Source organism: Leucoraja erinacea, chromosome 7 (assembly GCF_028641065.1).
Source record: "Leucoraja erinacea ecotype New England chromosome 7, Leri_hhj_1, whole genome shotgun sequence".
Classification (NCBI taxonomy): domain Eukaryota; kingdom Metazoa; phylum Chordata; class Chondrichthyes; order Rajiformes; family Rajidae; genus Leucoraja; species Leucoraja erinaceus.
Genome location: NC_073383.1, coordinates 56300378 through 56326437, shown reverse-complemented (window position 1 = coordinate 56326437; position 26060 = coordinate 56300378). Strand labels below are relative to the sequence as shown.

Sequence of the window (26060 nt, the reverse complement as noted above, 5' to 3'; positions counted from 1 at the left end):
ACAATAGCCGGTCCCAGCATCCTCGTCATCTTCAACAGTTCTCTGGCCACTGGCACTGTCCTACCTGCTTCAAGCATGGGGTGGTCCAGCCGCTCCTAAAAAAAACCTAACCTCGACCCCACCTTGCCAAGCAGGAATCAAAGCAGTCAACCCTGTGTGGAGCCACAGGAGATGGGCAACGTCATTGAGTATTTCTCCTCTGTATTTACAGACCAGTGTGGGACTACTGTTGCTGGCACATATTGGGTGAGTGGGCCGAAGGGGCTGTTTCCACACTCTATGGCTGTTTCCACACTCTATCGCTCTATGACTCCAACACTCTATAACTAATTTCTTTCAGCATCTGATTTACTGGAGATTGTACAGAGCTACTCTTTTGGGAAGTTTCCTGGAAAATCGTTAAAGACAGGTGCAGAAGATTTGTTTAATTAATCTTCAATTTCTTTGTCCCCCAATTTCTCCATTTTTCAATCTGTAAGGAAAAATGTTCACGTTTTATTTTAGCTAATCTGTGAAGGCTTTTGTTTCCAATTAGCCTCCTTTTTTTTTTTTGCCAGATAATAATGGGTTCTTGAGGGTCATCGTAGAATTGGTGGAGTACCTGTTTCTGTCCAGAATGACTATAACTATTTCTAATGCATCGTAGGCATCCAGCATTTATGCTATCATTGAGCTTGCTGAAAAAAAACGATCACATTAAACCAAAATTCGCAAACTAGAAACCAAGAAACTAATAAGATTTGTAATTCAATGGTTTGCTGAGTGCACACCAAGTACGCACTGATAAATAAAACGTGGAACTTGTGTGACTGAAGCAGAAAACTGAACTGTTGTAAATAAACGCTTAAAAAGTAAAATCTCAATTTTGAAAAATGTTTTTAAGAATTAGTTTGCCAAGCAGTAATTAAGGCCTAGACTACATGAGCATACGGATTTCTGTAGATTTGTATTGAGACCAGTTTACCTGAGCTTCATGTCCAAAAATATATTAAATATTCAAGTCACATTGTGACAATACTTTGAGTGCACTACATTATCACTTTAAGGCTTGAATTAATATTTTGTTTCTGTTTTTGTTATCAGTAGATTGCAATGGTTCAAGTAGTAGCTCACCACCAACTTAAGAACCCGCAATCAATGGTGGTTTTGATTGAAGTAATTGAGGCACGACAAATTAGGCGCATTTTACAGAGGACAATTACCAACAAGGTCTTTGGAATGTGTGAGGAAACCAGAGCACTGGGTGGAAGCCCATGAGATCCAGGGAGAACATTGCAAACTCCACACAGGCAGCACCTAAAAGTCAGGACCGTACCTGGGTCTCTGGCGCTATGGGGCAACAGCACTGCCAGCTGTGCCACTCTTTTGCCCTGACATTGGCCCGATTCCATGGATGGTTTTTTTTAAACAGTGGATTTCATTCTGTTTCTGATCAACTGTTGCACAGTTAATCTGTTTTGAGCTTAGTGACGACAACTGGGGTTTGTGTGGTTTTGAAAGGAAACCAAGTATACTATCTTATGTGCTAAACTACATCAGTCATACGATGTGCGTATTGTTTATGTTTCTTGCATGAAAGATTTGAATATTAAATTTTTGCAATCATGCATCCCATCTCTCAATTATTCACTAGTTATTGCATTTTTTTGGAGCTTTGCAGGTGCAATGAACAGTCATACAATGAATAGTTACCCCAGTTAAGCTGGAGTAAGACAAACTTTGGCTTTCTCAATGTTTTGCTATCACAACCTTAACTGGTGACACCTAGATTAGGAATAGCAACACGTTTGAGTGCCTGAAGTCAATAAAAAATATTGTCAAGTTTGCAAGACACCTTCCTGGCTAATTTGCTTTAGTTATTGCAAATGTTGTTAGATATGACATTTACAATTACTTTTATAATTTTCTTGGTGGAATCTGCCCGAACTAAAGCCATAAATGTTTTCATTTGCAACAATCTCAAATTAGTATGAAAATATCAATTAGGAATTTTACCCTGACTAGTTCTTTCAGATTGCATCAATAACTGTATCAATCAGTGAGGATCTTAAATGGTCTGTGAACTCTGCTGTAGTTGTAAAAAAGGCGCAACAGAGACTTTACTTCCTCAGAACACTGAGGAAGGCCCATCTGTCTGCTAAACTGCTGGAGTCTTTCTACCACTGTTCGGTAGAAAGCATACTGACTTACTGCATAACTGCCTGGTTTGGGAACTGTTCAGCAGGTGAGAGAGCAGCTCTCCAGAGGGTGATTAAAAACTGCCCAGGGTATCATTGGACTCCCCCTGCCCCCTCTGGAGGACATTTACCACTCCAGATGCCGCAGCAGGACCTGTAATATCGTGAAAGACATTACACATCCTTGTCACCACCTTTTCACACTGCTGCCCTCAGGAAAAAGGTACAGGTCGCTAAAGTCACGCACTGCCAGACTCAAGAACAGCTTTTACCCATCAGCAATCTTGGAACTGAACTGTCTCGGGAGCAGGTTATGGGGAAGGAGGGGGGGTGGGAGACAGTGTTAATTTATGTAAATGTGAATCCATGGGTGGGTTTGGGGAGGGAGGGAGTGTAAAAAGTATGAGTATGTGAATGTTTGAAGTTCTTTTAAATGGAGAGACACAGTAATCTTGTTGTATGTGACACATGCAATGACAATAAAGCATTCTGATTAATAAACACTTTTTGATCATAATTATTTTAGTTTAGTTTAGAGATACAGCGCAGAAACATGCCCTTAGGCCCACCAAGTCCGCACGACCAGCAATCCCACACATTAACACTATCCTACATGTTAGGGACAATAAGCGAGTTCGGTATTCCGACTGCACATGTCCAGGTCCTAGGTCACTCGCTATAAAACATTCTTGGCAAAGGTGGTGCTGCATTGTGTGCAGGCTTGCGTTTCGTCCAGTCTGGGTCGGCTCTCCGTCGCTGCGGGTGCTGTTGAGTTGTTGGGCCATCCCCGTCCCCTCCCCGGTGTCCCGTCCCTATCCGGCGTGGCCTTGGGCTGGCGGGGCGGCTCCGGACTTGCAGCCGCTGGCTCCAGCTCGGCTCTGCCTGTCGCGCTGGGTTGGCCGGCAGCCCTCCACCTCGACCTCCATCCCCTCAGTCCGACACCGAGATCCTGCTGAAGATGTGCAGCCACTGACCCTTCTCGAAGACGGGCGACTCGGAGCCGCTGCTGCTGGAGTCGTCCTGGTTGGAGAGAGAGCCTGCGGACAGGCTCCTGCTGGCCATGGGCAGCCGGGCGCCCGCTGGAGCTGCGGGTACAGTTGGTGATGGTGGTGCTGGCGGCAGCAGCAACTTCCTCCCCCTCCCCTGCCCCAAGTTTGGGCCAGCTCCAACTCCAGGTTCGGGCTGAAGGCCGCCAGCAACATGGCCCAGTCTAGTGCCGGGCTGGAGGAGGCTGAGCCCAGGCTGGCGCCCTGGCGCAGGCGAGGCCGGGGCCCTCGTTCCTCCTTGGAATTGTGGATGAAGTGGCAGCAGGTACCGTAGGGGCAGAAGCCGGTGGTGTGCAAGGTATGGCTTGTACTTGGGGTAGTGGCTGAGGCCGTGGGCGGACTGGCACTTGTCGCCATAGCGACCCATCGGGGAGCGGGTTCCTCTGGAGTTGGAGTGAGGTTGGGCTTGCTGTGGATCTGGGTCTGCTGGTGTTGTCGGTCCGAGCTGTTGGTTGGCCCAGCGGGAGAGGTGGAGGTGAGCTGGGATTGGCGCATCTACGCGCTGGGCCTGGAGGCTGGTGTACTGTCGGTCCGGACATCACCGACCGACCCGGAGTGGGGGGGGGAACGGACTGGGACGGTCCAGTGGTGGTTCGGCAGCGCTTGCGGGTCTCCCCCCCCCCCCACCCCGATCTCCTACTGAAAAAAGACACAAAAATCTGACCCAAACTATACTGAATCCACGGCATTTCATTTGATTTCTATTTATAGCGTTCGACCTTTGACAAATCCCATGACTCCTTGTGTTTTTCGGAATACCGAACTCACTTATTTACACTTATACCAAGCCAATTAACCTACAAACCCGTAGGTCTTTCGAGTGTGGGAGGAAACCGAAGATCTCGGAGAAAACCCACGGGGTCACGGGGAGAACTTCAGGGGGGTGAACCCTCGGAAAGCGCCTGGACCTTATGGCATACCCAGTCGTGTTCTAAAAACCTGTGCGGACTAACTGGCTGGAGTTTTTACGGACATTTTCAACCTCTCACTTCTGAAGTCTGAGGTTCCCACCTGCTTTAAAAGAGCATCAATAATACCGGTGCCCAAGAAGAGCAAGGTGATGTGCCTCAATGACTATTGACCGGTGGCACTAACATCTGTGGTGATGAAGTGCTTTGAGAGTTTGATTATGGCGCATACCTCGACAAGAACCTCGACCCACTGCAGTTCGCTTACCACCACAACAGATGCAATCTCACTAGCTCTCCACTCCACTCTGGACCACTTGGACAACAAAAACTCATATGTCAGGCTGTTATTCATTGACTACAGCTCGTCGTTTAATACGATCATCCCCTCCAAGCTGGTTACCAAGCTCTCAGATCTGGGTCTCTGCGCATCCCTCTGCAATTGGATCCTCGACTTCCTCATCCACAGACCACAGTCTGTCCGTATTGGTGGAAATGTGTCATCCTCGATAACAATCAGCACGGGAGCACCTCAAGGCTGCGTGCTCAGCCCCCTGCTTTACTCACTCTATACTCATGACTGCGTAGCCGGACATAGTGCGAACTCCATCATCAAGTTCGCCGACGACACCACTGTTGTGGGGCAAATCACTGATGGTGACGAGTCAGAGTATAAAAGTGAGATCACCGATTGACCAAATGGTGCCAGCACAATAACCTGGTTCTCAACACCAGCAAAACCAAGGAACTGATTGTGGACTTTGGAAGGGGTAGGATAGGGACCCACAATCCCGTTTAAATCAACGGGACAATGGTGGAAGGGTCAAGAACTTCAAATTTCTGGGCGTGCATATTTCCGAAGATCTTTCCTGGTCCCAGCATACTGATGCAATTATAAAGAAAGCAAGCCTCTACTTCCTGAAAAGATTACCGAGAGTCGATATGTCAAATAGGACTCTCTTGAACTTCTACAGGTGCACAGTAGAGAGCATGCTGACTGGTTGCATCGTGGCTTGGTTCGGCAACTTGAACGTCCAGAAGCGAAAAAGACTGCAGAAAGTTGTGACCACTGCCCAGTCCATCACCGCTCTGAACTCCCCACCATCGAAGGGATCTATCGCAGTCGCGGCCTCAAAAAGGCTGCCAGCATCATCAAGGACCCACACCATCCTGGCCACACACTCATCTCTCTGCTGCCATCAGGTAGAAGGTACAGGAGCCTGAAATCTGGTACATCCAGGTTCATGAACATCTTCCCCGCAGCCATCAAGCTATTAAACTCACCATCAAACAAACTCTGAACTATAACAGCCTATTGCACTTTATCTGTTTATTTATGTGTGTATATATATATATGGTCTGTGCTATATAGACACACTGAACTGTTCTGTATTTATGCTTACTATATTCTGTTTTGCTGCAGCAAGCAAGAATTGCATTGTCCTATCTAAGACACATGACAATAAACTCTCTTGACTCGACTTGACTCTTGAACTCCGTACAGACAGCAGCCATAGTCGGGATCGGACCCCAAAGTGCTAAAAGGCAGCAACTGTACCATTGCACCTGCCCTTTTATTAGAACCCGTGGAAAATAAAAGACACAGATAATAAAAGACACGGGGAATAGCATGGCGGGTCAGGCAGCACCTCAGAATAACATGGATTGGTGATATTTTAGTTTGGGACCCTTATTCAGACTGCTGCAGAAGGGTCTTGCCTTGAAACGTCGCCTATTCATGTTCTCCTGAGATGCTGCGTGATCTACTCCAGCACTCCGTGTCTTCTTTTGTAAATCAGCATCTGCAGTTCCTTGTTTTTACATTTCACTGAGGAAAATAAATTGGTTATAAACTAGTGATTAGATATTAGATTATTATGTTTTAAAATCTCAATAAAAAGCTATCGCTTTGTCTTTATCACAGACCACGACCAGTCAATCCATCTTTCGACTGCAGTCTGGTGTATGCCAACTATTCCGTGAAACACTAATCAAAAAGGAGTTTGTAGAGGTCCAAACTCCAAAAATTATATCAGGTATATAACATTTTATTTTTCATTTTTGAATAGGCCATTGATAATTTGTAAGCAGAATTGTGAAGAGTTTGTATTAGAAACTCGAATGTTGCATTGTAAAGACACAAGGATAAAAATGAATTGTAAACATATTGACTCAAATTCTGTTGTTTCAATACTTTGAATTCTGAGTGGTTTCTTGCCTTTTAAGCATGTGTGTGTTACATCTGTGGATAGTTAGTGAAATTAGGAAGTCCTAAACTTCAAAAATTAAACCCTTTGTAGTCTATCTCGAATTATTCAACAGTAAGTTCTGGGAATTCATTCTCAGACCCTGCAAGGTCTCATCTATACTAAAGAAATTAAATATTTCAAGAGCATTTTTCTTTAGCCATAAACATTATCTAATATGACTCAACGTTAGCTTAAAAACAGAAGATGATGGAAATACTCAGGCAGCATCCGAGGAGAGAGAGAGTCACAGAGCTCTCATGATCATCATGATATGCAATTGATTTGGATGACCATACAAACCAGTTGATGATGGAGTTGTGCTTTTATTTTCCACACAGCCATTTTTGTGAAATATGCTACTTAAATTTATGAGACCATGATCATCAGGACTACTTAATATATTAGTATGTCTTGTTGATGAGATGTGTTGCCCTGTATGGATCGTTTAGAACTTGTGCCACTGTACCTTCCCTTTACCCCCCCCCCACCTGCCACCCAAAAAAAATGTTCACATTATTCAGTTTCAGTGACATGTGTAGCTTAGACTTGTTTTTTGAACTTCAGAACTGCTCAGTGATTTAATTTGTTAATACAACAGTGACCCCTGCTGTCCAGAGGTGAAAGAGGTTTTCATTTATTCATTCTTCAGAATCAGGGCATTGTTTGCAGTGCCAGCACATTACCAGACATAGTGCGTTCTTGAGAACTCACAGGTTTAAACTGCGTAGTGCTTCTGTCAGGAAAGAACTGCAGATGCTGGTTTAAACTGAAAATAGACACAAAAGGCTGGAGTAACTCAGTGAGACAGGTATCATTTCTGGAGAGAAGGAATGGGTGATATTTCAGGTCGAGACCCTTCTTCAGCCTGTCCTGCTGAGTTACTCCAGCTTTTTGTGTCTATTGTGTTTCTGTCAGGAAAGAGTTCCAGACCCAGCGTTGATAAAGGAGATATCCATCTTAGATATATTTCCAATTCAGGGCTGCACGTGATTGATGTCAGAGGAGGTGAATGTGAGGAAGACAGTTGAATGTGTTAATTCTTTGTGGTCCAAGATACTGGTTAGCAGATGGTATCAGAGTAGCCCAGTACAGCAGTTTGTAGATGGCACATACCCCAATTATTGTATAATGCGCTGATGGGTGTTTTATCGTGGATGTTGTTGAACTGCTTAGTGAAGCCACAGTCATCCATGTAAGCATGCGCTTGACTTCTTATAAAAAGCAAAACAGAGTGGAAGTATTTGGCAGGTCAGGCAGCATTTGTGAAGAACAAGTGTTAACATGTAATGATAGATTATTGATCTGAAACATTAAATCTGTTTCTGTTTTCAACAATACTGGCTAATTTGAGCATTTCCAGTATTTTCTGATGTGACTGTAGTTCTCCAGCATCTGCAATTTTAAACCGACGTGCCTAGTAGATGGTGAGAAAGTTGCTCTGAAACTGCTGCCTGGTGACACATGTGCTGAATTTGTTCCAATATCTTAACCAATATAGGTGTGAGTGCATTTCTAGCATGCGTTGAACCAGCTGCCTTCTTCTGAATCTTGTTAACATTTGTGAAATGAACGGCTGCTGGAACAATGCAGATAGGCAAAATTTAGCATGCAACTCTGATTTAAATAAGAGTTCAGTTCTCTGAGCCTGTTGTTCAGCCCACTCCACGGTACAGGTGGTCAACTGTAGGAAGTACTATTTTAAGAGATGCCTAACTATTTATGGGTGAGGAACTAATTTACTTTGACTAGCTTTTGTTTTGATTGACATCTTTTTTTGTTTTCTAGACTACTTATAAGAATTTTCTCAAGAAATTATGCTATCATGTGCTGCATGCTGAAAGAGGTTTTTTTGGGGGGGTCACCAAAGTGTATCTAGATTTAAATGCATTTAGATTGACCTAGATGTAGAGACATTCCCCTATGAATGTAGTCTATTGGGACAGATAGGGCCTCAGCTTAACATCTCAACTGCAGAATAGTACATTGGACAACAAAGCACTTCCTCCACATTGAGTTAGATTTTTGTATTCTGCTCTTCTAAATTGGGATTTGAAACCATAGGCACCTGATTCGGAAGCAAAGGTGCTGCCAGGTGTGACAAATGAGCAAATAAAATATCCTGATTATCACTTTGAGATATTTCAATTAAAAATAATGTAACTAACTAAATTAAACAAATACAAAGCAATAAGCAGCAACTCAGATTTCATCTTGATTAAATTCAGATAAGATATTTTCAAAGGACCATACATCTGCATGCACTTTCTAGGATAGTATAAACGTTCATGTGTGCACTGCAAAATGTAATGGTTTCGAAAGCATTTCCTTATCTATATCTATATAGTTTGTGCTTCTATTGAGTCTCAGCCACAACAGAACACCCCAGCACAAAAAGAATAGACAACATAGTTCAGCTGCAGCATTGGCTTAAAACTTATCAGACTCCCCAACACTGCTTTCAGGTTCATGCATGCACCATGATAAAATAATTTCATAAATGCTTAACCTGAAAATAATAATTTCCGTTTTTTTTTGTTAACATATTGATGTATTTTGATTACGCAGCAAATGAACAAGACATTGCTGTATTTGTTGATACCGTATGCTTGGCTACATTATTCAATATTAAGTATTTCGCGATTTATGTTTTGAATTCTTCGTTATATAAGAAATTGGATCCTTTCTGAGTTTCCAAATACTATGTCAAATGGTGAATGTTACAGAATGACTAGTTATCTAATCAGATGTGCAGGTGCAAAATTCAAACAAAAGACTTTTTATTTTTTTTATAATAATCATGTTGCCGAGATATAAATGGTGATTTGAGGTAATAGGACATCTATTGATTTTCTTGCAGCTGCCAGTGAAGGAGGGGCCAATGTGTTTACTGTGTCCTACTTTAAAACCAGTGCATACCTGGCTCAGTCGCCACAGCTCTACAAGCAAATGTGCATTTGTGCTGATTTTGACAAAGTGTTTTGTATTGGACCTGGTATGTAATTATTTCATACTTCATCCTATAAACATTGTAACTAAAAGAGTGAATTGTGTTGGGTGAGATGATGCTATTAAGGGTTCTGCTAATTTAAGTATGATGTTAAATAGATTTAAACTATGCTAATTCACATGAGAACTGGCAACTGCACAGCAAATGCTTGGGTGTTGCACATTGTTGTAGAGCACAGAAACCTCAGGGTGCAAGGACATTTTTCCACAAAAGTAGCAATCTAAGTGAACAGTGTTGAAGGAGGTATTTGACACACTTGCTTTCACACGTCAGTGTATTGAGTATGGGAGTTGGCCTGACATGTTACAGTTGTACAAGACATGGTCCACATTTGGACAGTGCTGTGTACTGTTCCCGTCATCTTACTGTAGGAAGTATGTCATTAAACTGGAAGGTACAAAAAGGAAGTTACTACGTCTGAAGGTTTTTAGTATACGGAGAGGCTGGAGGACTGGGTCTTTTTTTGTCCTGGATGCTAGGAGGCTGATGCGTGATCTTATAAAAGATTATAAAATCAGGAGTGGTATAGATAAGGTGAAAGTACAGTCTCAGGGTAGGAGAGTCTAAAAGAAGAAGGCTACATTTTCTGGTGAGAGGGAAAAGATTAAGAAGGGATCAGAGGGGCAGCTTTTTTTAGATGGAGGGTGGTGCATATATGGAATGAGCTGCCAGAGGAAGTGGTAGAGATGGGTACAGTTACAGCATTTAGAAACATAGAAACATTAGGTGCAGGAGTAGGCCATTCGGCCCTTCGAGCCTGCACCGCCATTCAATATGATCACGGCTGATCATCCAACTCAGTATCCCGTACCTGCCTTCTCTCCATACCCCATGATCCCCTTAGCCACAAGGGCCACATCTAACTCCCTCTTAAATATAGCCAATGAACTGGCCTCAACTACCCTCTGTGGCAGAGAGTTCCAGAGATTCACCACTCTCTGTGTGAAAAAAGTTCTTCTCATCTCGGTTTTAAAGGATTTCCCCCTTATCCTTAAGCTGTGACCCCTTGTCCTGGACTTCCCTAACATCGGGAACAATCTTCCTGCATCTAGCCTGTCCAACCCCTTAAGAATTTTGTAAGTTTCTATAAGATCCCCTCTCAATCTCCTAAATTCTAGAGAGTATAAACCAAGTCTATCCAGTCTTTCTTCATAAGACAGTCCTGACATCCCAGGAATCAGTCTGGTGAACCATCTCTGCACTTCCCTCTATGGCAATAATGTCCTTCCTCAGATTTGGAGACCAAAACTGTACGCAATACTCCAGGTATGGTCTCACCAAGACCCTGTACAACTGCAGTAGAACCTCCCTGCTCCTATACTCAAATACTTTTGCAATGAAAGCTAACATACCATTCGCTTTCTTTACTGCCTGCTGTACCTGCATGCCTACCTTCAATGACTGGTGTACCATGACACCCAGGTCTCGCTGCATCTCCCCCTTTCCCAATCGGCCACCATTTAGATAATAGTCTGCTTTCCCGTTTTTGCCACCAAAATGGATAACCTCACATTTATCCACATTATACTGCATCTGCCAAACATTTGCCCACACACCCAGCCTATCCAAGTCACTTTGCAGTCTCCTAGCATCCTCCTCACAGCTAACACTGCCCCCCAGCTAGTGTCATCCGCAAACTTGGAGATATTGCCTTCAATTCCCTCATCCAGATCATTAATATATATTGTAAATAGCTGGGGTCCCAGCACTGAGCCTTGCGGTACCCCACTAGTCACTGCCTGCCATTGTGAAAAGGACCCGTTTACTCCTACTCTTTGCTTCCTGTTTGCCAGCCAGTTCTCTATCCACATCAATACTGAACCCCCAATGCCTTGTGCTTTAAGTTTGTATACTAATCTCTTATGTGGGACCTTGTCGAAAGCCTTCTGGAAGTCCAGATACACCACATCCACTGGTTCTCCCCTATCCACGCTACTAGTTACATCCTCGAAAAATTCTATAAGATTCGTCAGACATGATTTACCTTTCGTAAATCCATGCTGACTTTGTCCAATGATTTCACCACTTTCCTAATGTGCTGCTATCCCATCTTTAATAACTGACTCTAGCAGTTTCCCCACTACCGATGTTAGACTAACTGCTCCGTAATTCCCCATTTTCTCTCTCCCTCCCTTCTTAAAAAGTGGGGTTACGTTTGCTACCCGCCAATCTTCAGGAACTACTCCAGAATCTAAAGAGTTTTGAAAGATTATTACTAATGCATCCACTATTTCTGGAGCTACTTCCTTGAGTACTCTGGGATGCAGCCTATCTGGCCCTGGGGATTTATCGGCCTTTAATCCATTCAATTTACCCAACACCACTTCCCGGCTAACCTGGATTTCACTCAATTCCTCCAACTCCTTTGACCCTGCTATTTCCGGCAAATTATTTATGTCTTCCTTAGTGAAGACTGAACCAAAGTAGTTATTCAATTGGTCCGCCATATCCTTGTTCCCCATGATCAACTCACCTGTTTCTGACTGCAAGGGACCTACATTTGTTTTAACTAATCTCTTTCTTTTTCACATATCTATAAAAACTTTTGCAGTCCGTTTTTATGTTCCCTGCCAGTTTTCTTTCATAATCTATTTTCCCTTTCCTAATTAAGCCCTTTGTCCTCCTCTGCTGGTCTTTGAATTTCTCCCAGTCCTCCGGTATGCTGCTTTTTCTGGCTAATTTGTACGCATCATCCTTCGCTTTGATTCTATCCCTGATTTCCCTTGTTATCCATGGATGTACTACCTTCCCTGATTTATTCTTTTGCCAAATTGGTATGAACAATTTTTGTAGTTCATCCATGCAGCCTTTAAATGTCTTCCATTGCATATCCACCATCAACCCTTTGAAAGACACTTGCGCAGGTAATGGATAGGAACAGTTTGGAGGAATATGGGCTAGTGCAGGAGAGTGAGCCCTAACTCAGTGAAGGGGCTGTCCCACTTGAGCAGCCTAATTGAAGAGTTTAGGAGAGTTTGAAAAAATGTCATGTTGAAGACCTCCTTCGACCTCCTTCGACTATGTTGAAGACTAGCTACGATTAGCTACGACTAACTTCGGGGAAAATTGGACACCGAATAGTGGAGAGTGAAGACGACCTCCTTAGATCTCCAACCTCCTTTTGACTATGATGAAGACTATCTACGGCTACCTTCGACTACCCTCGATTACCTACGACTAACATGCCGACCTACTACAACTAAACCTACGAGTAAAAAAAGTGTCGAATTTTTCCATGGCGACCTTTTTTTACTCGCGGGCGTTTTTCAACATGTTGAAAAATACGCGCGACCCAGCTGAGGCCTCAAGTACACGGGGACTACTGGAGCATGAAGGAGAGTTACAAAGACCTCCTACGACCTCGTGTCGACCATACTGCGAGTATGAGTCGAGGGCAAACTCGCCAGAACTCACGGATTAGGTCACCCTAGTGGGACAGTCCCTTGAGGCCACTTGTTTGGCATACTGTATATTTCTCTGGCATGACTGTCTCTGTGTTGCATTAATGCTGTATTTTTAGATTATTCAGAACATTAATCTAAAAATACATTTATTTATTTATTTTGTAATATAAAATAATTCATGACATTGATTTTGACAAATTCTTGAAATACTCCTGTAGTCCGAATCTGAGAGTCCCGTTTGGATTGACAATGTCATTAGTGTGATGAGATGTACTTTATTTTCAATGTCTGCATTCTCAGTTTTCATGTCATCCTTAGTTCAGATTATATTTGGTTTTAAACAATGCTTAACTTTTCATTATATCCCTACCAAAACTCACTTACTAATTTTAGAAAATTATTACTTAAGTTCTCCCAAATCTTCCACAGTTTTCCGAGCTGAAGACTCCAACACCCATCGCCACCTGACTGAGTTTGTTGGGCTGGATATTGAGATGGCATTCAACTATCACTATCATGAGGTGGTGACTGAAATTGCTGATACTCTGGTACAGATTTTCAAAGGTTTGAGAGACAGGTAAAGTAGCTTCTCTTTGTATTCATATTTTTAAATTAGTCAGGTTATTGCATTAAAATATGAAAATATAATTTGAGTGTAAGGAAACAGTTTTTTTCAAATATTTAACGATGTGCATTCAATTTGTGTATATAAATATAATTTTACAATATAGCTTATTGAACTGAATAAGAAGGTGGCATTTATGTCTGCAACTAGCTTTAAGCCCTATGCTAGCAACTTATGTTGCCTTCAGATGAAATTATAAATCAAAATCTCTGTCATGCAGCAGAGAGGCCTTTCAACCCATCGTCCTTGCCATCCATCAAGCAGTAATTTACACTAACACTACACTAACCGTTTTATGTACATACATAAGATTATATTCAAAAGTAACAAGATTTCTCCATTGGAGGCCAATATTTATCCTTCAGCTCCCACAACTTGTGTTGAGCCTCCACTTCACAGGAGTGATAAGATAGTTTAAACTTTGAACAATTTAGGACAGAAGACAAAGCTTTTTTTTAAAAATAGCTGATGGGTGAGTGAGAGACTTGAGGAATTGAGATTTAGGTTGGAAGGTGCAAACATCAAGCATAGGGAAGTGAAACTTAGAGAATCCCATGAAGCTGGGAGATCATAAGTTGTAGAGCTAAAAAAGCAGAAGAGGTAAAGAAGGATAATGCAAGGATGTGATTTAAAAACACAGATTGGATTTATTAAAATCAATGTATTATCTGATGGGGAGCCACTATTAGTCAATATGCACATAGCTGATGAATGAACAGTAATTAATGCAACAGATGACTTTTGGAAATGCATGATTTTACAGGGGAGAATTGAATCCCACAAATAATAAAGTTGTGGTTGAGAATTTTAGCAGTAGGTGAGATGTGGTAGAGCTGGAGATGGGTGATGCTATCCAAAAATTATGAATTTTGCTTAGATTTTGCTATGAGCACTTCCATCAATGTGACAATGCTTCAACAGTAATAGGTTTTGAAGCAGTGTTCATCCACAACTTGATTATCTGCTAATGTGTCCTTCATTAAAACTGAGTTCCAAGTATAATTCCAGGATTAATTGTGAAATTTTTGAACAATTTTATGAATCACATCGCCTCATGTGAATGGCCAAAAAACCAAAGGAAACATGGAGAAAATATTTTAATGCAATTAATAATTTTAATCTGGAGTGCCTGAAAGGAAGATAAAAGTAAATTTAATTTTCTTTCTAAAAGACAGTTGGATACTAAATTGAAGGGAAAAGATTGCAAAGAATACCGAAATAGAATTGACTGAATTGCATTAACATTAAAAAACCTGGCACAAGATTGATCGACCAAATGGCTTCAAATTTTGTAAAGATTCATTGTTCAGGTTTTTTTTTTAAATGCTCACTAAAAGGCTGAAAGGATTAGGTGATGCTCAGTGACAGCAAAAGGGCATCTGCAACATTTATAAATAACAAGAATATATTTATTTAACCAATTAGATCTAAGGATTAAAAGGAAAACAGGCTGATTGTTGGTCACTAAACTTACTTTATTTATTTTTTATTTTCGGACTCAAGGTCCAGACAAGGGGCAACATTACATAAAAATGCATTGCATATTAAAAATATCATAAAGAACATATAAAACTTATAAAAGCATCATAAATTATCTATTTAAAAAAAAAAAAACACACAATACGTGAATTAAAATCCAGAATAAAAGAATGATCAATGTCCTACAACGAGACAACGATACCAGTTTCTCCACAACTGGGATTCGTAGCGTGTAGTGCTAAACCTTATATGACACCTTTAGGCTCTGCAAACTTGTCTTTCCATAGTTCGACCACAGGTGCACAGTATAGAGTGGTGTGCAATATGCTCTAAATTGCGACATCTTCACCACATCTGCACACGCACCAAACTTACACAAGAGAATATTCGCCTGTATACACAGCATGCTTCGTTGCCTATAAATATCCTCATCATCTGTCATTTGTTCTGTAATAAAATGCCCTAGATATTTTACCTTATTACAGGCACTAAGATTGTTACCAGACAATTTAAAATCAGGAAATGTTAGACGTTTATCGTCTTTGGTTCTACAGATCATAACGGCACTCTTACAAGCATTATATTTAATATCTTGTTCCACACCAGACACAGAACATATAGTAAGGACCTGCTGGAGGCCAGCGCTAGATGGACTAAAGAGCACAAGATCATCTGCATACATAATATTGGTTCACTAAAATATTACCAATCATGCACCCAGTATTACATGCATTCAATTGTTTCGACAGATCATCAATATAAAGATTAAAAAGGACTGGGGACAAAATTCCCCCTTGTCTAACACCATTGCTATCCCCAAATGGGGCTGAGACCCTATTACCCCATCTTATTTGCATAGTCTGGTGGGCATACCAGTAGGCCAGAATTCTCACAATGTATTTAGGCATCCCTCTTTGACTCATTTTAATAATAATAATAATAATCTTATTTATATAGCACATTTTCAGTCAACTTGCATTGACCCCAAAGTGCTTTCTGTAATTACATTACACACGGTCAAAGGCTTGAAGTGTTTGTCAAACAGACAGTATTTCCAAGCGGGATTCGAACTGGCTACCTTCCGGTCGATTTGTGCTCTGTCTTACAAACAATTAGGTCAAAGGCTTTTGTTGTCAAAAAGATATTTATACTGATTTGATTTTCTCTTCACACAAATTAGCAGTTAATTTACAGAAGCTGCAAGATCCTCACCTCTTAAAAAGATTAATGGTGTGATGTCAATTTTTAAAACCATAAGATTCCACAATACAAGTTAGCTAGAACCATTTGCCTGTTAATAATTCAAGTATCTATACATTGTAGCTGTAGTTTGTTGACCAGTTTCGTCATCCATGCACCTTTTTGTTTCTAAATTGTGTAGAAATTCAGCTACATACAGTTTTAATACAATATTTTCCATTGTAAAGTGCTTGCTATGAGAAACATTGAATATATTTGCATAATTTCCACAAGTTATGCCATCCAGCTGTTTCTAAAATAAAATTTACTCTGCATCTAATTACTTGTTCTTGTCCCATGCATATATTGAAAATTGTGGTTCCTGTAATATAATCAGAACAATACACAGTAAAAATATTTAATCAAAGATGCAGTGTCGGAAAGGCACAGTGGTGCAACGATAGAGTTGCTGCCTTACAGTGCCTGAGACACGGTTTCGATCCCGACTATGGGTTCTGTCTGTACGTAGTTTGTACGTTCTCCCTGTAGATTTTCTCCGAGATCTTCGGTTTCCTCCGACAATCCAAAGACATGCAGGTTTGTAAGTTAATTGGCTTGGTGTAAGAAAATTTAGTCCCTAGTGTGTGTAGGATAGTGTTAATGTGCGGGAATTGCTAGTTGGGGCCGAAGGGCCTGTTTCCTCGCTGCATCTCTAAACTAAACTAAACTAATACATTGTGACATTTCATTACATTCAATAAGACCCAGCATTACCTAAAACTTAAAGATTTACAAATATTTATTTACACTTTGTTACAGCTAGAGCTAAAATAAATAAATGAAAGCTAATGGTTCTGTAAAATTATTAAACAACTGTCATCTGAAAATGTGGAAAATCATAACAAACCATTTTTTTTTTTAAATGGATAGGAATCAGATTGAGATTGAAACTGTTTGCAAACAATTCCCCTCTGAGCCTTTTAAATTCCTGGAACCAACTTTGAGACTGGAATATTTGGAAGGTGTGTCTATGCTGAGAGAAGCTGGTGTGGAGATGGGAGATGAAGAGGATTTAAGGTAAATATCTGAGTTTAACTAGTTTTGCACTTGAGTTACAATGCCCGCCATAATGTTTGGGACAGATCCATCATTTATTTATTTGCCTCTGTACTCCACAATTTGAGATTTGTAATAGAATAATTTCTGAAGTTGTTAATACTAAATTGGATCCAGACTAAAAAATAATAATACTTGGAATATCAGTACAAAATTTAACACTCACAACAAGCCAAAAAAACTTCCTCGACTACAGTAACTGGGAAAAAATTAATATTAAAATTTTGGAAAGGTCCTATAACCCCCACAATTAAAATGTGGATCGTGGAAATGTCGGAGACCCTACATCTGGAAAGAATTAGACTTGTCTTAATGGACAAACAAGAACGTTTTGTTAAAATATGGTCCCCATTCTTTAACCATATGAAGGGATAGATTGGCTCGGCACGGAAACCCAACTGAAGCTTGAACTCAGGATTAGATGAAAAGTTATACTTTATAATCTATGAACCTATCTCCAATGACATATTATTAGTAAATCTTTCCACATTTTTTTCTTTTTTGACATTTGTAATTCTTTTTGTTTCTTTCTCTCTCTTTTTATCTATATATTAAAAAAAACTAGAAGCAGAATAATCCACAATTGAAAATGTTAATAATGTATGATTGGTGTACATGAAATTTTTTACTATAATATGTAACTATAGAAACATAGAAATTAGGTGCAGGAGTAGGCCATTCGGCCCTTCGAGCCTGCACCGCCATTCAATATGATCATGGCTGATCATCCAACTCGGTATCCCGTACCTGCCTTCTCTCCATACCCCCTGATCCCCTTAGCCACAAGGGCCACATCTAACTCCCTCTTAAATATAGCCAATGAACTGGCCTCAACTACCCTCTGTGGCAGAGAGTTCCTATACTTTACTATACTTTACTCTAACATGTTTGCTTCTAATAAAAATATGTTTTTAAATTTTTTTTTTAAATCACACGTGGTTAAAGTGCACATTGTCAGATAAAGGCCATTTTTATACATTTTGGTTTCACCATATAGAAATTACAGCTGTGTTTATACATAGTCCCCCCATTTCAGGGCACCATAATGTTTGGGACACATGGCTTCACCGGTGTTTGTAATTGCTCAGGAGTGTTTAATTGCCTCCTTCATGCAGGTGTAAGAGAGCTCTCAGCACCTAGTCTTTCCTCCAGTCTTTCTTTGGAAACTTTTATTGCTGTTTATAAACATGAGGACCAAAGTTGTGCCAATGAGTCAAAGAAGCCATTATGAGACTGCGAAACAAGAATAAAAGACATCAGTCAAACCTTAAGCTTACCAAAATCAACTGTTTGGAACATCACTAAGGAGAAAGAGAGCACTGGTGAGCTTACTAATCGCAAAGGACTGGACTGACAGGCCAATGAAGACCTCCACAGCTGATGACAGAAGAATTCTCTCTGTAATAAAGAAAAATCCCCAAACACCTGTCCGACAGATCAGAAACACTCTTTAGGTGTCAGGTGTGGAATTGTCAATGACCACTGTCTGCAGAAGACTTCATGGACAGAAATACAGAGGCTACACTGCAAGATGCAAATCGCTGGTTAGCCGCAAAAATAGGATGGCCAGGTTACAGTTTGCCAAGAAGTATTTAAAAGAGCAACCACTGTTCTAGAAAAAGGTCTTGTGGACAGATGAGATGAAGATTAACATATATCAGAGTGATGGGAAGAGCAAAGTATGGAGGAGAGTAGGAACTGCCCAGGATCCAAAGCACACCACCTCATCTGTGAAACACAGTGGTGGGGTGTTATGGCCTGGGCATGTATGGCTGCTGAAGGTACTGGCTCACTTACCTTCATTGATGATACAACTGCTGATGGTAGTAGCATAATGAATTCTGAAGTGTATAGACACATCCTATCTGCTCAGGTTCAAACAAATGCCTCAAAACTCATTAGCCAGCGATTCATTCTACAACAAGACAATGATCCTAAACATACTTCTAAAGCAACAAAGGAGTTTTTCAAAACAAAAAAATGGTAAATTCTTGAGTGGCCAAGTTAATCATCCGATCTGAACCCAATTGTGCATGCCTTTTATATGCTGAAGAGAAAACTGAAGGGGACTAGCCCCCAAAATAAGCATAAGCTAAAGATGGCTGCAATATGGGCCTGGCAGCGCATCACCAGAGAAGACACCCAGCAACTGGTGATGTCCATGAATCGCAGACTTCAAGCAGTCATTGCATGCAAAGGATATACAACTAAATACTAAACATGACAACTTTCATTTAAATGACATTGCTGCGTTCCAAACGTTATGGTGCCCTGAAATGGAAGGGCCATGTATAATCACTGCTGTAAATCCTACATGGTGAAACTAAAATGTATAAAAATGGCCTTTAGTAAACTCTGACAATGTGCACTTTAACCACATGTGATTTTTTTCTATTACAAATCCCAAATTGTGGAGTACAGAGGCAAATAAATAAATGATGAATCTTTGTCCCAAACATTATGGAGGGCACTGTATAACATGAACATACAGTATACATCTTATTCTGCATTGATAGCATTAAAGATATGTTAACTGAAAAATTAGTAACCTTGGGAATTAAAGCATATGCAACATTTTAATATTATTTCTAAAGAATGATTTCAATTATGATATCATGTTAGTTTGGCATGTTAATCATTAATTAATTTATTAAAGTATACACCAATTGTACCAATCAAATTATTAGGACTAGATATTTGTAATAAATAGATAAGATTTTGCAATTTTATACTGGAAGGTAGAATTAGACATAAAGTTGTAAATGTAGATTTTGGATAAAGATGAATGTTTAAAGAGTTACTGATTCAGATTATGAGCATTTTTGCTATCATTTCAGCACTCCAAATGAAAAGCTATTGGGTCGCCTGGTAAAAGAGAAGGTAATAAAGATAAACATATTTGTGGGGTGGAGGAAATAATTTTAAAGATATGACTATCATGTTATTCTTTGTAAGAAAATCACTATTTTAATATAAAGCTTTAAATATCTTACTAAATCAGGTTTATATTAATAAGATATAAAGTTATTTCAGTATTTGTATTGGCCACCAAGTTGCCACAAATTTTAATAAACTAATTGGAACAAATTACTGAGTTTATGTGGGCAGATAGTTCGTTAAACAGCAATTTTGACTTAAAACAATAAAAGTTCATTTGGACCCCATCAAATATATTATATTGAAGTTATTTTAGATCTATAAATAGCTTAACTTTAAATTGGTTCAAATATTTTATACAGTATAAAATTATCTCATAACATATTTCATTCTCACAAGAGAGTAAGAGAAACCAGTGTACGTATACCTTCGTGTTTAAGAGGGAACTGCAGATGCTGGAGAATCGAAGGTTACACAAAAAAGCTGGAGAAACTCAGCGGGTGCAGCAGCATCTATGGAGCGAAGGAAATAGGCAACGTTTCGGGCCGAAACCCTTCTTCAAAATTGGAGGAACAGCACCTCATATTCCGTTTGGGGAGTCTGCATCCCGGGGGCATGAACATCGAATTCTCCCAATTTTGTTAGTCCTTGCTGTCTCCTCCCCTTCCTCAGCCCCCCCCTGCTGTCTCCTCCCATCCCCCAGCCTTCTGGCTACTCCTCCTTTTCCCTTTCTTGTCCCCACCCACCCCCGCCCCCGATCAGTCTGAAGAAGGGTTTCGGCCCGAAACGTTGCCTATTTCCTTCGCTCCATAAATGCTGCTGCACCCGTTGAGTTTCTCCAGCTTTTTTGTGTAACCTACGTATACCTTCCTTGGCTTTGCTAAAATTTCACAAGGAAAATAACAAAAAAATATGTAATACAAGATTATTTCATAACCTGATGAAAGATGAAATCAGTGTTATCTGCACGCATAAAGACGTTTATATATCCCTGCTGGCATTATCACAAATTAACTACTAATTCTTGATATAGAGGTTTAAAGTAAAATAATTATAAAGAATCAGTACTGGAGATGGCAGTCATGTTCCTAAGGCATCACACCTACAATATAGCTAATTCAGTAATAAACTATTTGTAACTTTAAAAATGGATAGTAATTTTAGCAAATTTGCTGATGATACAAAAGTGGGTGGTTTTGTCGATAGTGAAGATAGTTATGAAAAATTGCAGCAAGATCTTGATTGATTAGCCAGGTGAGCCGAGGAATGGTTGATGGCATTCAATACAGAGAAATGTGAGGTGTTGCATTTTGGGAGTTTTAACATCAGGACCAACACAGTGAATGGTAGGGCTCTGGGGAGTGTTGTAGTGCAGAGTGATCTAGCAGTGCAGGTGCATGGTTCCTTGAAGGTCGAGTCGCAGGTAGATAAGGTGGTCAAAAAGGCTTTTGGCACATAGGCCATCAGTCAGAGTATTGAGTATAGAAGTTGGGAGGTCATGTTGCAGTTGTATAAGACGTTGGTGAGGTCGCATTTAGAGTATTGTGTTTGGTTCTGGACACCATATTATAGGAATGATATTGTCAAGCTGGAAAGGGTACAAGGGTACAAGGGTACATAAATCATAAAAGATTTATGAGGATGTTGCCAGGACTAGAGGGTCTGAGCTATAGGGAGAGGTTGAGTAGGCCGGGACTCTATTCATTGGTGCGCAGGAGGATGGGGGGTGATCTTATAGAGGTGTATAAAATCATGAGAGGAATAGGATAGATGCACAATCTTTTGCCCAGAGTAGGTGAATTGAGGACCAGAGGACATATGCGTAAGGTGAAGGGGAAAAGATTTAATAGGAATCTGAGGGGTAGCTTTTTCCACACAAAGGGTGGTGGGTGTATGGAACAAGCTGCCAGATGAGGTAATTGAGGCTGGGACTATCCCAATGTTTGAGAAAAGCATAGACAGGTACATGGATAGGACAGGTTTGGAGGGATATGAACCAAATGCAGGCAGGTGGGACTACTGTAGCTGGGACATGTTGCGGTGACAAGTTGAGCCGAAGGGCCTGTTTCCATACTGTATTACATTGTGACTATGACCCCCCCCCCCCTTACCTCCACCTGGTCCATTGGTATTGGTTTATTATTGTGATGTGTACCGAGATACAATGGAAAAACTGTTTTGTGTGCAATGCAGGCTAATCATACCATGCACAAGTGCAGTTGTGCATCCACAAATACAAGTATTGCAAAAAGAGAAAGGAAACAGTGTAGAATATAGTGTCGCAGCCACAGATAAAGTGCAATTAAAAAATGCCAACTACCCCAATTTCTCATTCCTATACCAACATCCACACACACAATCTGATTCCACCAATGGCCTACTAACCTCCCTCACAACTTGCTCTAATTTCAACATATGGTTTTCCTTCACTCTATGCTATGAGTCCTGCTTAAAGCTCTTGACCCAAAGCATTTGTCATCTGTTTGCCTCCACAGATGCTGCCTGACCTGCTGAGTGTTTCAATAAGTTTATTTTTTGCTCTTTAAAGATGCACCTTTGAACACCTGATGTGCATAGCTTTTAGTCTGTTTTAGTTTAGAGATGTAAATTTGTCTTAACTCACCTCAAGACTGAGTTACTTTGCAAATAAAAAGTCTGTTTTTTTTCCCCATTGCAGTATGATACAGACTTTTATATCCTTGATAAGTATCCCCTGGCTGTGAGACCTTTCTATACAATGCCAGATCCACACGACCCTGTGAGTAACAGTTTTCTTTAGCTTTATCTTGAATATAATTTCTACTAGCCAAACCAGTTAAATGTAATTAGATTTTATAAATATTAAACATTCCAGAAATATTCAAACTCCTACGACATGTTTATGAGAGGAGAGGAGATTTTGTCTGGTGCCCAGAGAATCCATGACCCTCAGGTCCTAACTGATCGAGCACTCAAGCTTGGGATAGGTATGTGTATTTACCTCTTTAAAAACAAATAATTTACAATTTTATTTTTGTTTGTTATAAATTGCTATATTAGCGATTTGGATCAGAATGTAGTTGGCCTGAAAGTTAGTAAGTTAGCCTATATATGATCCGTATCCCTCCATTGCTTTACTTTGTTCCTATCCAAACGTTTCTTAAACGCCACTATCGTATTGCGTCACCACCACCCTAGCAGTGCGTTAGAGGCCTCAACTGCTCTCTGTGTAAAATGAAATCTGTTAAACATTCCCCCTCTCACCTTATAGCAATGCTATATTGTAGGACTTTGGACCTGGGAGAAAAATGTTCTGACTGTCTACCCTATCCATGCCTCTCATCTATATATTACTAAAACTCTGTTCTTGACCGGTTTTGGCGATTTCCGAGAGAACGCCGCCACCTACAGCCGTCATTTTTGGCCACCTCGCTCAGAGACCCCCTCTGCCGTATGTGTGCCGAGGATTTTTCCCGTTGATGAAATATGACAGAGATATTAATGATTTTACAAAATTCCCCATTCTCTCTGCTGCCCCCGCTGGCAGCAGGGGGGAGGGACTATAAAACCAGGAAGTGGTGTGCCTCAATTAGTCTCTGCAAGCTGGAGCTCTGTCAATTAGTCTCTGTCACTCTGAGCTCTGAATGACTGAACAAATGTCTACAGCACTGAGTACCCTTAATTTGGTTTGAAAATGAAAATATAGTTAGTTTGAAGTAAAAAAGCACTGCCTGCAAATGGTTGTTTGGGTTGAATTAAAAAGGCGCTCTCCCCCTCTCTCTCTCTCTCTCTCTCTCCCCTATCCCTCTCTCTTTATCTCTCTCTCTCTCCCCTCTCCTCTCCCCTCTCCTCTCCCCTCCCCTCTCCTCTCTCCCCTCCCCTCTCCCTCTCCCCTTCCCCTTCCCCTCTCCTCTCCCCCTTCCCCTCTCTCCTCTCCCCTCCCTCTCCCTCTCTCCCCTTCCCCTCTCCTCTCCCCTTCCCCTCTCCTCTCCCCCCCTCCCTCTCTCCCCCTCCCTCTCTCCCCTCCCCCCCCCCTCCCCCCTCTCTCTCCCTCCCCTCCCCCCCTCTCTCCTCCCCCCTCTCCTCTCCCCTCCCCCTCTCCTCTCCCCCCTCCTCTCTCCCCCTCTCCTCTCTCCCCCTCTCCCCTCCTCCCCTCTTCTCTCCTCTATTCCCCTTTTCTCTCCTCTCCTCCCTCTCTCCCCCTCGCTCTCCCCTTTTCTCTCCTCTCCCCCTCTCCTCTCCCCCTCTCTCCTCTTCCCCTCTCCTCTCTCCCCTCCTCTCTCCCCCTCCTCCTGCACTTGGTCTAGTAATTTTATATACTTCAATCAAGTCTCCCTTCAACCTCTGACTTTCCAGAGAATACATTATGGCGTACTAGTCTCCTGGCCTCTTTTGTTATGGGGACTGCTCTCCAATATGGTGAAAGAAATAGCAAATATAGATGCTTGCTGATGCCATTAAGCCACTGAAGCCAAATTACATTGGTTGGCCATAGGAGAAGAGATATTTCCTGATTTACTCTACTTGATTTACCCAGTACGTATTAATGGTTACCATTTTACTTGATGCCTTTTATTGATGTATAATTAAGAATTTATTTTTACATTACAGATGTAGAGAAGATAAAATCTTATATTGACTCCTTCCGCTTTGGTGCTCCACCACATGCAGGCGGTGGTATAGGTAATGACATGTTACTGCATTTGTTAATATATAAATGGTTACAAATCGATTTAATTAAGCATTTTTTTATTTTTACTCTCCTCAACATTTAGGTTTGGAACGTGTCACCATGCTGTACTTGGGCTTGCATAATATACGTCAGACATCTATGTTTCCCCGTGATCCCAAGCGACTAACTCCATGATCAGACCAAAAGGCTCAGAAGATCTGTTAATATAGTATTATGGTGTATGTCTTTTCAGAAATAACAAATGACAACTGCTAATAAATACCAAAATTGTTTTTCATCTTGTTGCTAAATTCATATTTTATGAATTTTGAATTCGAATACTGGATTATAGGACTAAATATTGAAATTTGGTTTAAAAAAAAAAACTTCTCACCGATTTTTAATGTAATGACAATTAATAACAAGTATAAGAAAAGACCTAATTATAAAAAATAATGTGCTTTAGTTTGCTTGTGGTAATTTACAAGATGGTTTGCAAATAACCATAATTTCAAGTGGTAAATCAAAGAAAATTACTGAGTTGATTAATGACTTATTATTGTAATGATTTTCAATTTTAATATATTCTGGACTTAATTGCAATAAACTGGATAATTAAAAACTTACTAATCTGAAATGATTTTCTATAATTCCCTTGATATAAATTATTCATTTAAGCCTCTGTCCCACTTGCGTGTTCTTGGCACGCTAAATATGCGACCTTGCGGTCGCTTTGAGGGGCGAAGGTCGCGTGCGATTTTATGCGTTCGCACAGCCGTCTGGAGCGTGTGACGTAATTTGAAGATAGACACAAAATGCTGGATTAACTCAGCGGGACCAGCAGCATCTCTGGAGAGAAGGAATGGGTGAGGTTTTGGGTCGAGACTCTTCTTCAGTCTGAAAGAAGGGTCTTGACCCGAAACGTCACCCATTGCTTCTCTCCAGGGATGCTGCCAGTCCCGCTGAGTTACTCCAGCATTTTGTGTCTATCTTCAATTTGCTTGGCCCCGCTCTGGGAGTAAAAGTGGGGGCGGATCCGGACCGCAACAGCCGTGAGCCCCAGGCCGAGTTTGGCGATCGTTTGCTTGCTTCTGCTGCTTTTGGAGGTGAGACTTTGCGTCGCACCAGGTCTAGGGCCTGTCCCTCTTTGGCCGTTAGTTACGCGACAGGCCGTAGGCGCGCAAAGATTTTGTTCGCTACAAACATTTCGGAGCCCCGCACGATGTCGCGCACAACTACATACATCAGGTGTTCATAGGTGCATCTCAGTGGGACCGGCCCCGCGCGGCCATACGATGCCTGTGCGCCTCAACACGACGACGAGGTTGTGTAATTTGCGTGC

General features: G+C 41.0%; 1 protein-coding gene across 2 annotated transcripts in view; it reads left to right on the top strand.

Annotated features, from left to right (window-relative positions):
• The window catches only part of dars1 (aspartyl-tRNA synthetase 1), a 55558-nt gene extending 30214 nt beyond the window's left edge, over positions 1–25344 (top strand). For both annotated transcript variants that reach the window (XM_055638647.1, XM_055638648.1), the window contains exons 10-18: positions 6056–6167; positions 9238–9372; positions 13221–13368; positions 17005–17151; positions 20028–20070; positions 22745–22825; positions 22922–23033; positions 24658–24729; positions 24822–25344. In XM_055638647.1, the coding sequence (XP_055494622.1) occupies positions 6056–6167; positions 9238–9372; positions 13221–13368; positions 17005–17151; positions 20028–20070; positions 22745–22825; positions 22922–23033; positions 24658–24729; positions 24822–24913 (942 nt within the window). In that variant the 3' untranslated portion in view covers positions 24914–25344. The remainder of the gene's footprint in view (positions 1–6055; positions 6168–9237; positions 9373–13220; positions 13369–17004; positions 17152–20027; positions 20071–22744; positions 22826–22921; positions 23034–24657; positions 24730–24821) is intronic.
• Positions 25345–26060: the final 716 nt, after the last annotated feature.